The sequence below is a fragment of the Syngnathus leptorhynchus genome, chromosome 21, assembly GCF_054491065.1.
Source record: "Syngnathus leptorhynchus isolate UIUO chromosome 21, UIUO_Slep, whole genome shotgun sequence".
NCBI classification, from domain to species: domain Eukaryota; kingdom Metazoa; phylum Chordata; class Actinopteri; order Syngnathiformes; family Syngnathidae; genus Syngnathus; species Syngnathus leptorhynchus.
In genome coordinates, this window is record NC_141215.1 from 994311 (window position 1) to 1006954 (window position 12644).

Below are 12644 nucleotides of genomic sequence, written 5' to 3' on the forward strand. Positions count from 1 at the left end.
TATTCATGCAATGATGTTGCAACTATTGGGTCGTAAGTGGTAGAAAATAAAAATTTACTTTCTCAAGATCTAATCCCGTGGACCGAAATGCAGGAGTTTTGAGATTGACCATAAAACATTTTATTTTGACAATCCACACGTCTCCTGACCAAAAATGGAAAGAAAGAACGCCCTCTATTGTAATAGTAAGATATTACAAAACTTGCAGCTTTCCATTTCAAACACCAAGACAAAAAAATAGCAAAACCTACAAAATGTGATTGTCTTACCATGCGAACAGCCTTGTCCATGTCGCAGTCGCTAAAGATGATGAGAGGAGATTTCCCTCCCAGCTCCAGAGAAACTTTCTTTAAATTACTGAGTGCACAACTTTAGTGGAAAAATATAATAATTAAACGTCAACGGCAGTACAGGCATGTTAAGTAAAGGAGAAGATCTTTAAGTCTCACCTTTTCATGATTTGTTTGCCAATAGGTGTTGAACCAGTGAAACCCAGTTTGCGAATATCTGGGTGATCAGCCAAGCGCTGTCCCACCATTCCTCCTAAAGAAGAGCAATTTGTTTGAGTTTGTAAGATTCCAAACAGTCACTTGAAATAATATTACGTGATGTTTTATGACGTGTGTATTACCTGAGCCAGGTAAGATGTTGATAACTCCTTTTGGAATACCGGCCTTTACTGACAACTCAGCAAATTTTAAAGCAGTCAGTGGTGTGACCTGAATAAGTGAGACGCGTAATATAGGCCTGACATACGAAACTGATTGACATGCGGCTCGAGCATACTTAGCGGATTTTTAAGAAAAGACATGACATTGTTAATCATATTCATGCTGTGTATGATTACCTGTGCCGGTTTAAGAACAAGTGTGTTACCAGCTGCAAGGCAGGCAGCACTTTTCCATGCCAACATCATGAGTGGGTAGTTCCAAGGGATGACAATAGCGCAAACACTGATACAGGGGAAAAAAATTAAGAACTAAACAAGAATAATGAATTCAAGCGCAAAGTTTTTTCTAAAAACATGTCAAACTTACCCGATTGGTTCTTTTTTAGTGAAGGTGAGGTTGTGGTTGGGCCTGGCCTGATTGATGGGAATTGTCTTGCCCTGCAAACAGAATTGTATTGATTACATTGCATACTTCAAATATGGGCTCTGTCTTGAGTCAGAATGTTTGCGTCTCAAGCAAGTGCCAAGTCGTTGCCAGGTCAAGTTAGAGGTTTTCCTAGGTCAAATCAGGTGATTAATCTGACCTCTAGAGAGAGAGACAGAGAGGGAGCAGTAAGTTAAAATGATGACATCATTGGCCAATATATCTAACCTGTATGCCTTTGTTGCGGAAATCTCTTTAAGCTCCTTCCAAATAAATGTTGTAGTCTTTACACCAGTGCAAATTAGTGTGCAAACCTCCAAAAGAGCAAAACAGTCAATATTTACAACAACAAAAAATAGGAATGGGCTAGCCGAGTAACGAAAACAGGTATTAATATCGAGGCTGTCGGGCCGATACCAGGATTACCGTAATTTTCGGACTATAAATCGCTCTGGAGTGTAAATCGCACCAGCCATAAAATGCACAATAAAGTGAAAAAAACATATAATATATGTAAAGTATATTTCAAATAACTATCATATAACAACAATATTATCAAACCATCTGTGTCACTCCTAATCATTAAATCCATCGATCAAATTCCTCGTCCTTTATGTCAACAACGCCGCGCGCGCGCGCCACACAGATCTAGTATATAACTATATTGTAGCGTTAACAAAGTACCAGGAAAGACGTGGGTTTGGTAAAATGCTCTTTATTTAACATAACAAGAGTTCAACGAGCCAACAACTACTGAACTGTAATAATAATAACTATAACAAATAAGTTTTTCAAACCTTGTGTCATCATTAAATCCTTCAAACGTGGGGCCCTTCGTCATCTCGTGATCGAATGTTTAATTAAACAACCGCCGCGTGGCACCGGTGACGTCACTTGCAGTTCAAATGACAGTAATCCCTTGCTACATCGCGGTTCGTTTATCGCGGTTTCACTACATCACGGATTTTTGAATTTTGAAAATTTGTGAAAAAATCACATATAAATCGCTCCTGAGTACAAGTCGCCCCCCCCACCAAAACTATGAAAAAAAAACGCGACTTACAGTCCCAAAATTACGGTATTATTTCAAGGTATTTGAGGTGAACATCCTTGAAAGTACTGTAGCTAATTGAAAACAATCGAAGATCCTGACAAAAAAACCAAAAATAAATATATAAATGTTTATCTCATGTTCTGTCTTCAACCCAAATGTAGTCACCCAAATAGTTACCGAATGTGATAAAGTTAAAATATTAAACAGCTTAAAAAAAAGGTGACTTTGGTTGGAATAGCCTTCATCTTGAGTACAATGCATCAATAATTTCAGAAAATCTAATCATGGGTTATGGCTAAATTCATATTTGGGGTATAGAAAAAAAAGTGGCTTTTTGGGAGATTTTCTTTGGTGTAACATCATCTATAGAGACTCGTGGAAACCCTTTTCTCAGATTGGCTGACTGTTTTAAACCAATAAGCTAATATCAGTCAAAATTCCCAAGTGTTCTGTCGAAGTTTAGTTCCCACGTCAGAATTACAGTGACGCTTCAGACGTCCTGATTTGCCCTAAAATATTTCAAGTTAAATAGACCAAATGGAATGTTTGTTAGAAAGGGTTGTTGTTTTTTTAGTCCACAAAGATAGAAGCCACTTGGCACATTACTCGTGAAATTTCACAAAGCTTACCCATTTGTTTTTGTGGCAACTGTGTCAAAAACCTTGATGGCCATCCTTTTTACCTGTATCTTGTCACACCAGCCAGCAAAGTAGCGAAATGTCTGGATGGACATGCCCACATGAGTCTTGAGGGCCAGCGTGTACACAGCTCCGGAGTCGATTGCCTCAATGGTGGCCAACTCCTCCTGGTGTTGCTCCATCAAGTCTGCTAGTCTGTAAGGCCAACCAAAAAGCACAAAAATTTTAATTACCGTATTTTTCTGACTAAAGGTTGCTCCTGAGTACAAGTCGCATCAGCCATAAAATGCACAATATAGAGGGAAAAAAATAAATAAGTCGCACCGGAGTTTAAGTCGCATTTTGGGGGAAATTTATTTGACAAAATCCAACATCAAGAACAGACATGAACCAGCAACAACAGGCTACCGACACGGTATGCTAACGTGACAAACACAAATGAGGAGCTGAGAACGGGCCTGATGTAACATTAACAGTTATTCAAATAACTATAACGTAAAAAAAGAGGAGCTGAGAACGGGCCTGATGTAACATTAACAGTTATTCAAATAACTATAACATACGTAAATAACACGTTTATCAAACCATCTGTGTCACTCCAAATCATTAAATCCATCGATCGATTTCATTGTGTGCGGCGCGCCGACTCGTCAGTTGAAGTTCAAATTATTCCACAGGCCCATATAACAATATATAAACTATAGCAAATAGCGTAATTTTCGGACTATAAGTCGCTCCAGAGTATAAGTCGCACCAGCCATACAATGCACAATAAAGTGAAAAAAAACATATATAAGTCGCACCGGAGTATAAGTCGCACTTTTGGGGCAAATTTATTTGTCAAAATCCAACACCAAAAACAGACATGAATCAGCAACAACAGGCTAAACGATACGGTATGCTAACGTGACATATACACAAACGAGGAGCTGAGAATGGGCCTGACGTAACATTCAGAGTTATTCAGTATTACATAAATAACACAATGCGACGCATATGCTGACGTCGGACCCATTGTAAGTTTCATTTCTAATTATTCCACAAACCCATATAACGATATATAAAGTATATTTCAAATAACTGTCATATTACAACAATATTATCAAACCATCTGTGTCACTCCAAATCATTAAATCCATCGATCAAATTCCTCGTTCTTTATGTCAACAACGCCGCGCGTGCGCTGCAGAGATCTAGTATATAACTATATTGTAGCATTAGCAAAGTAACAGGAAAGACGTGGGTTTGGTAAACGGCTTTTTATTTAACAAAACAACAGTTCAACAAGCCAACAACTACTGAACTTCCAGTCACGGAGGTGGAAGAGAGCTCCATAGAATAGGAGCGGGCGTGCGTAAAAGCCGTGTCCGAGCCCCATCCACCGTCCCCAGACAGCCACCCGGCCGAGCGCCGGCCCCCAACTTTCATCCACAGAGGTGAAAGAGAGCTCCCGTCGAGAAGGATCGAGCATGTGTAAAAGCCATAATAGTTTTTCAAACCTTCTGTGTCACTCCAAATCATTAAATCCTTCAAACTCTTCGTCCTCTGTGTCACTTACAAACAAAGCCGCTAATGATGCCGGTAGTATGTGGGGACCTTCGTCATCTTCGTCATCCCGCAATCGAATGCTTTGCCCTTTATGTAAACAACCGCCGCGCGGCACGGGTGACGCCACTTGCAGTTCAAATGACAGTAATCCCTTGCTACATCGCGGTTCGTTTTTCGCGGTTTCACTACATCGCGCATTTTTGAAATTTGAAAATTTGTGAAATAAATCACATATAAGTCGCTCCTGAGTATAAGTCGCCCCCCCCCACCCAAACTATGACAAAAAACGCGACTAATAGTCCGAAAATTACGGTACCAATAATATAAACAATTTTATCGAACCATCTGTGTCACTCCAAATCTTTAAATCCATCCAAATCTTCGTCTTGTGTCACTTAAAAACACACACGCGCACGCACGCACGCACACACACACACACACACACACACACACACACACACACACACACACACACACACACACACACACACACACACACACACACACACACACACACACACACACACACACACACACACACACACACACACACACACACACACAGCTGTTGACACCGGAAGGAACTACGTGCGCCGCCGACGTCAGACTAGATATATCAAATAAATGTAAGTCATTAAATCCATCGGAATATTCATCCTCTGTGTCAAAAAACAAACAAACAAAAAAAACAGCTTTTGAGGCCGGAACTACATGCGCTGCTGACGTCAGACTAGATATATCAAATCATCATCATCACCGGCGGTCACTCAGGACGAGTACGACTGTCTTCTTCTCAGGGTTGTCTACTTGTGGGTCCGCAGGTGGGCGTAGAGGCTGATCCGGGATCCACATATTTTTGTGCAGTATGGGCAGGGGAAAGTGGTGATGGGTTGTGGGCGTGCTGGAGCCTGTTTTTGTCTTTCCTTACGGAGTTGTCGTGTGGTTTCTGCGACACGGCGGAGTTTCTTTTTGTGATGTGCTGCACCTTCTTACACCGCTGCCCTCCAGCAGTTCCTGTTCAAGGCGATGCGCTCCCAGTCCTGAGATGTTGTTTGGAATTTCTTGAGATTGGTCTCGAGGTTGTCCTTGAAACGTTTCTTTTACCCACCCGGGGCTCGCGGACTGCTCTCCAGCTGGGAGTATAACATCTGTTTGGGGAGGCGGGTGTCAGCCATGCGGATGAGATGTCCTGTCCATCGGAGTTGGTGCTGCATTATTAAGGTGGTGATGCTCGGTATCCTGGCTTCCTCCAGAATGCTGATGTTTGTGCGTCTGTCCTCCCATTTGATCCTTGAGTATTTTCCTCAAGGTTTTCTGGTGGTGTTGTTCGAGAGCTCTTTGGCGGCGCCTGCACACGCAGCGACCTCTCTGTCCCAACTGATCGGTGTTTTGTTCATTTACTAAGTGTTTGTCTGTCAGTTTTACGTGTTCGTCTAGTCGTGCTACTAGTACAGCAGGCAGGTTCTGCTCGACATCGGCGAAAGCGAGTTTTGCGGCGTTCTGAACTTTAAAACAGAGACATTAAAGGCTCTCGGACTACTCCGGCCTGAAATGACGCCGAACTCGTCTGCTACTCCTTAGAACGCGTCGGAAGCGGTGTGCGAGGAGGCAGAAGAGGGGCAAGCGCGGAGGCGTCCGGGCCAGGCTAGCGACCAACCCGACTCGCCCAGCCATGCCTTTTATTCTCCTGGCAAACGTTCGGTCGCTGGACAACAAACTGGATTACATTCGACTGCTGAGATCTACAAACTGGACAGTGAGTAACTGCTGTGTGCTCGTGTTCACTGAGAGTTGGTTAAATGTCAACATTGTACAATGTACAACTGTGCTGTACAACTCTGCTGTACAACTGGAGCAGCTAGCATGCTATCGAGCGGACCGGGCCATTGTAAAGGGTGGAAAATCACGAGGAGGAGGAATCTGTGTCTACATCCGTGACGAATGGTGCCGGGACTTTGTGGTTGTACGCAGACACTGCTCGCCACTGGCGGAGTTTGTGATCATTAAGTGCCGTCCTTTTTACCTGCCAAGGGAATTTACTGTGATTCTGCTTGTCGTGGTCTACATCCCGCCTTCCAACGTTGGAAGCGACAGGATCACGGCCCTTAGTGACCTATACCAGGCTGTCAGTGAACAGGAGACAGCGTACCCTGACGGTTTCACCATCTTCGCTGGGGATTTTAATCATGCTGACCTGAAGTCTGTCTTTCCAAAGCTTCACCAGCATGTTAATTTCCCGACACATGGTGACAGCTTCCTGGACCTGGTCTACACTGCACATAAAGGAGCTTTCAAGCCCACCCCCTTCCCCCACATTGGACTTTCTGACCATATTACTGTTATGCTTATGCCCGCGTACAGACAAAGAGTGAGGGCTTCCAGGCCGATTCGCAAGCGGGTAAGAGTGTGGCCTGAGGGGGCCTCTGATGCTCTTCAAGACTGCTTTGGCACTACAGACTGGCAAATATTTAAGCAGGCGGCCACTTGCAACAGTCAGACAGACATTGAGGAGTATACTGACTCTGTGACCTCTTACATTGCAAAATGCATCGATGATGTGACCCTCACAAAATACATCGTCTCTCAGGCTAACTGGAAGCCATGGCTGACAGGGGCTGTCCTTGGGCTGCTGAGGGCCAGAGACTAAGCCTACAGGGCTGGGGATGAACCGGTCGTGAGATCAGCTAGGGGGAACCTGTCCCAGGGCATCAAGGAAGCGAAAAAGGCGTTCTCTTCCAAGATTACCGCCCACTTCAAAGACAGCAGGGACGCATGGAGCTTGTGGCAAGGCATTCAGACCATCACGGACTACAAGCCCGCGCCGCAGAGCTGTGAGGGCGACGTCCCTCTGCTCAACGAACTGAACCGCTTCTTTGCTCGCTTCGATGCTCAGAACAGCATTTGCCCGCTGAAGACCCCTCCCCCTTCGAACGAGCAGCCCCTGTGCCTCTCTGCCGTTAGCGTGAGGAGGACGCGTGCCGCTATCAAACATCCCGGGTCGAGCGCTGAAGGACTGCGCTGAGGAGCTGATGGATGTCATCACGGACATCTTTAACATTTCCCTGTACCAGGCCATCGTCCCATCATGTTTCAAGGCTGCCACCATCATATCTGTGCCAAAAAAATCTGCTCCTTCCTGCTTCAATGCTACCACCCTGTGGCACTGACACCCATCGTCATGAAGTGCTTTGAGCGGCTTGTCATGGCGCACATCAGATCCGTTCTCCCCCCCCACCATAGACCCCTTCCAGTTTGCGTACCAAGCCAAACGGTCCTCTGAGGATGCCATCTGCTCTGCCCTCCACTCACCTGGAGAAAAGAGACTCGTATGTGATATTGTTTGTGGACTTCAATTCTGCATTCAACACCATTGTTCCACAGCGTCTCATCTGCAAACTCAACAAGCTGGGCCTCAGTACCTACCTTTGCAACTGGCTACTGGACTTTCTCTGTCAGAGGCCTCAGGTAGTACGTGTTGGCGACAATGTCTCCGGCAGCGTCACGCTTAGCACGGGGGCCCCCCAACGCTGCGTGCTCAGTCCGCTGCTCTTCACCCTGCTGACCCATGACTGCACTGCAAACTACAGCAGCAACCGCATGCTGAATTATGCCGAAGACACGACTCTGGTGGGTCTCATCACCGGGGGCAACGAGACTCAATACAGGTCGGAGGTCGACCTTCTGGCCACGTGGTGCAGGGACAACAACCTCCTGCTGAACGTCAGCTAGACCTAGGAGATTGTTGTTGACTTCCGGAAGGGTCACACCCAACACCTGCCGCTGACCATCGACGGTGCTGTGGTGGAGAGGGTGAGCAGCACCAGATTTCGGGGGGTGCACATCAGTGAAGACCTCTCCTGGACCACCAACACTGCGTCGCTGGCGAAAAAAGTTCAGCGCCGCCTGTACTTTCTGCGGAAACTCAGGCGAGCGAGTGCTCCTCCGGCCATCATGACCACATTCTACCGTGGTACCATTGAGAGCATCCTCTCCTGTTGTATCGCTGTGTGGGGTGGTAGCTGCACTGAATACAACATGAAGGCCCTGTAGCGCATAGTGAACACAGCTAGTAAGATCATTGGTGCTTCACTCCCTGAAGGACATTTACACCTCCCATCTCACCCGCAAGGCGACCGCGATTGTGTGTGATGTGAGTCAACGCGCTCATCTTTGTTTGATCTTCTGCCCTCTGGGAAGAGGTACAGGTGCCTGCGCTCCCGCACCACCAGAGTCACTAACAGCTTCATACTCCAAGGTGTCAGGATCCTGACCTCTCTCCCCCCTCCACCCTTGGCTGCATAACGACCTGTATTTTTGCGCTATATTCTGGCTGTCTGCTGTATGCACGCTTGCTCCTTTTTGCTCCTCTTATTTGTCTATTTATTCATTGTTTATTTATTTAGTTTATTTGCTTATTACTTATTCATCGCTCTTATCTATTGTTTTAACTCTTTGTGCTATTTGCTTGTATGTGTTGTGTACTGTGTCTAGTCACCGTGGGACGGTGGGAAACGTAATTTCGATCTCTTTGTGTGTCTTAACATGTGAAGGAATTGACAATAAAGCAGACTTTGATTTTGACTTTGTAATGTGTTCATGATCAAATAATTTTTTTTTGAAAAATTTCACATACAAGTCGCTCCCGAGTATAGGCCAAAAACTATGGGGAAAAAAAAGTGATTTATAGTCCAAAAAATACGGTACATCTTGCCCTTATATGAAAAAAAATACATGGACAATGTTTTTTAAAAAAATCTGCATCCTCAGAAAATATTTTTCTATTATCATCATCTAATCACCATTAATAAACTCAATATTCCCCTCCTGCATACGATTTCAGGCCACATTATTTGTTTTAAATGTGTAGTGTTTCACTGTGTCAGTCGTCACATTAGTCATGGTTTTCTTAAAAACTATCAAGACACACTATTCATCCTTTTAGGACTACTTACTTATAAAGTAGATTTCCTCTGTCTCTTGGATTCATCTTGCCCCAGGGCCCAGTATAAAATGCTGCTTTAGCAGCTGCAACGGCCTGGTCCACATCCCCCACTGAAGCATAAGACACCTTACAGATTACCTAGTCAAAAATTATGACAAGCAGAATCAGTCCATGTAGTACTTTGAATGGAAAAAGAACCGATGATTATTTTTTCCTCAGATGTCTTACAGATCCATCAGTTGGATTAATGGTATCGTAGGTCTTGCCATTTTCAGCATCCACAAATGAGCCGTTGATAAAACACTGGTGTGGCATTTTCACAGTCATGTTGTTAATTTCCTTGGTTACCTAATAAAAAACAAACAAAAAAACAGGCTTATAATATCAATCATAAATCAACCACAAAGCCCAACTGTAAAAATTGCTGATTTTACAAATGGAGGCTCGATAATAAGGACCTGGTTTCGAGATTTATTGAGGTTTATTGAGCTGCCAAAAGGAATGTTTATTGCTAGTGCAAATTGAATTTAATTACCGTAATTTTCGGACTGTAAATCGCTCCGGAGTAAAGTCGCACCAGCCATAAAATGCACAATAAATTGAAAAAAAAACATATATAAGTCGCACCAAAGTATAATTCGCACTTTGGGGGCAAATTCATTTGTAAAAAACCAACACCAAGAACAGACATGAACCAGCAACAACAGGCTAAACGATACGATATGCTAACGTGACATATACACAAACGAGGAGCTGAGAACGGGCCTGACGTAACATTCAGTTATTCAAATAAGTATTACATAAATAACACGTTTATCAAACCATCTGTGTTACTCCAATTCATTAAATCCATCAATCGTCCTTTATGTAAACAATGCCGCATATGCGCCGCTGACGTCAGACTCGTCGTAAGTTGCATTTGTAATTATTCCACAGACCCATATAACGATATATAAAGTATATTTCAAATAACAACAATATTATCAAACCATCTGTGTCACTCCTAATCATTAAATCCATCGATCAAATTCCTCGTCCTTTATGTCAACAACGTCGTGCGTGTGCCGCACAGATCTAGTATATAACTATATTGTAGCGTTAACAAAGTACCAGGAAAGATGTGGGTTTGGTAAACGGCTCTTTATTTCAAATAACAAATAATATATATTATTTATTTGAATTATTATATCAAATAACTATAACATAAATACGTTTTTCAAACCTTGTGTCACTCCAAATCATTAAACCCTTCAAACATGGGGCCCTTCGTCATCTTCGTCATCCCGTGATCGAATCCTTTGTCCTTTATGTAAACAACCGCCGCGCGGCGCCAGTGACGTCACTTGCAGTTTAAATGACAGTAATCCCTTGCTACATCGCAGTTTGTTTATCTCGGTTTGAATTTTGAAAATTTGTGAAATAAATCACAAATAAGTCGCCTCACTCAAACTACGAAAAAACACGCGATTTATAGTCCGAAAATTACGGTAATTAATTATTGGGATAGCAACTGTGCTTTACAAAGATACATATGATAACTGTCCTGATGTGAGGTTGAGGTTGAAGCAAAAACAAACAAAAAAATCACATTAAGCAGGTACAATAAATACTTTCATTAGCTTTTGTTTTGCAAATCACGACTCAGCATGGGTCACATGACCAAATTTAGAAAACAGGTGAGCCATGATTGGTCGTAATCTGACCCCTGAGCAACTGTGATGTAGTTTAGTTTTCCGTCGACAGCTACGTAAGTGCCAAATTGGCTGCCTCCTGAGACAAATATACGGATGGATTTTGTTTCATTCCACAAGATTCACCAGAATGTCGTGTTTAGACTATGAGGCCCATACAATATTACTGTAATGAAAATTGGATATCTCGTGATTGCTACTTGCCATTGCTAGCTAAAGTTCTTCAGGAGTTCAAATAAGGTTGCCAGTAAATTCACTTTCACTTTTACTACAATGCTTGCTACGATGTTTATGTTCACCAACACACAATGTAATCTGTTTCAATAACATGCTGATGTTGGCTCCCCTCAGTAGGCCTGCCGGACAAAATTTGCTTCCAAATGTAAACAGAACTGACCAACAAACAAGTTAGCGGCTGTAGCTAACAGCCAGCAAACATGGAGTGCAAACTTTTGTTTTACCTCAGACACATAGATTCAGTTCTTCACGTTGTTATGCCCTCGTGGTTCCTAAATCCATTTGATTGAACTTCAGACCTGCCGCAAACATCCCCCTTGGCTTTCTGGGGAACTGCCTCAAGCCATGCCCGCCAATTCTAGTACACATCAGGTCATTGGGAAATGAAACCTTTATTCTGTGGGATTTCCTCAACTCTGGTGGCCTGTATTGCATCTGTTGGACAGTGATTTCAATCAGTACTGGTCAGTCTTGATGAACTACTGCCAACTGAATGTTGCAGCTCATCTGCTTTCTGGGTTTGGAGACCAGACATGTCCTACTTTTGAGACCTAAAAAAATGTCCGGGGGACATTGTTTGATTGCTGACCTGCAACCCAGGAGCAACCCCCCCCCCCCACCCGGGCATTTTCACCAACAGCAGCCCCTCCGAGCCCCCCGCCAGACACTCCAGCGCTCTCACCAACAGCACCCCCCACTTAAGCGCGCTCACTAACCCCCCCCCACCGGACAAACCAGTGGTCTAACGATGCCCACTCTGGCGCTCTCACCCACCGATAAAAGGTGTCCTCTTTTTGAGAAAACCAAATCTGGTCACCCTAGGTCAGAGGTCGGGAACCTTTTTGGCGGACAGAGCCTTGAATGCCCATTTTTTAAATATAACTTCCCGTGAGAGCCATACCATTAAAAAAAACAACTGATAGGTTAAATACAATTAAATGGATGTATTTTAATTAAGACCAACGATTTTTTGAGTGGGGCGGCTCAGTGTTGCACTGGGTAGCACGTCCGCCTCACAGTTAGGATTGTGCGGGTTCGATTCCACCTCCGGCCCTCCCTGTGTGGAGTTTGCATGTTCTTCCCGTGTCCGCATGGGTTTTCTCCGGGCACTCCGGTGTTAGGGTTTATAAACTATCTTGATCGTATGATTATGTTGGGATGTAGACTAGAATGATGAACTTTGTTTGAACCTTTTACCTTCCCGTGACTCTGAAAAGTTTAACCATTCAGTTGTTGAAGCTTTCCAGGTGGTGTGGAGGCGTCCTTGTTTTGCTCTACTAGGATTTATGTCCACGGCCTCGTGGAGCGATAAACTGGGACCCTCCCAAGTGGTTAATCATTTGCTGAGGTGACCACCACACATGTCAAATGTCACCCCCACCTTGGCTGACTCTCACCCCCACCCTTCTTCTCTCAATAAATACTCTCTTGCATGACTTC

General features: G+C 43.9%; 1 protein-coding gene across 3 annotated transcripts in view; it reads right to left on the reverse strand.

The window, feature by feature from the left end:
• The window catches only part of aldh1l2 (aldehyde dehydrogenase 1 family, member L2), a 70281-nt gene that overhangs the window by 17111 nt on the left and 40526 nt on the right, over window positions 1-12644 (reverse strand). For all 3 annotated transcript variants that reach the window (XM_085902209.1, XM_085902207.1, XM_085902210.1), the window contains exons 11-18: window positions 9505-9624; window positions 9287-9414; window positions 2831-2981; window positions 1038-1108; window positions 848-953; window positions 632-719; window positions 450-543; window positions 270-369 (exon numbers count right to left, since the gene is read on the reverse strand). In XM_085902209.1, the coding sequence (XP_085758335.1) occupies window positions 270-369; window positions 450-543; window positions 632-719; window positions 848-953; window positions 1038-1108; window positions 2831-2981; window positions 9287-9414; window positions 9505-9624 (858 nt within the window). The remainder of the gene's footprint in view (window positions 1-269; window positions 370-449; window positions 544-631; window positions 720-847; window positions 954-1037; window positions 1109-2830; window positions 2982-9286; window positions 9415-9504; window positions 9625-12644) is intronic.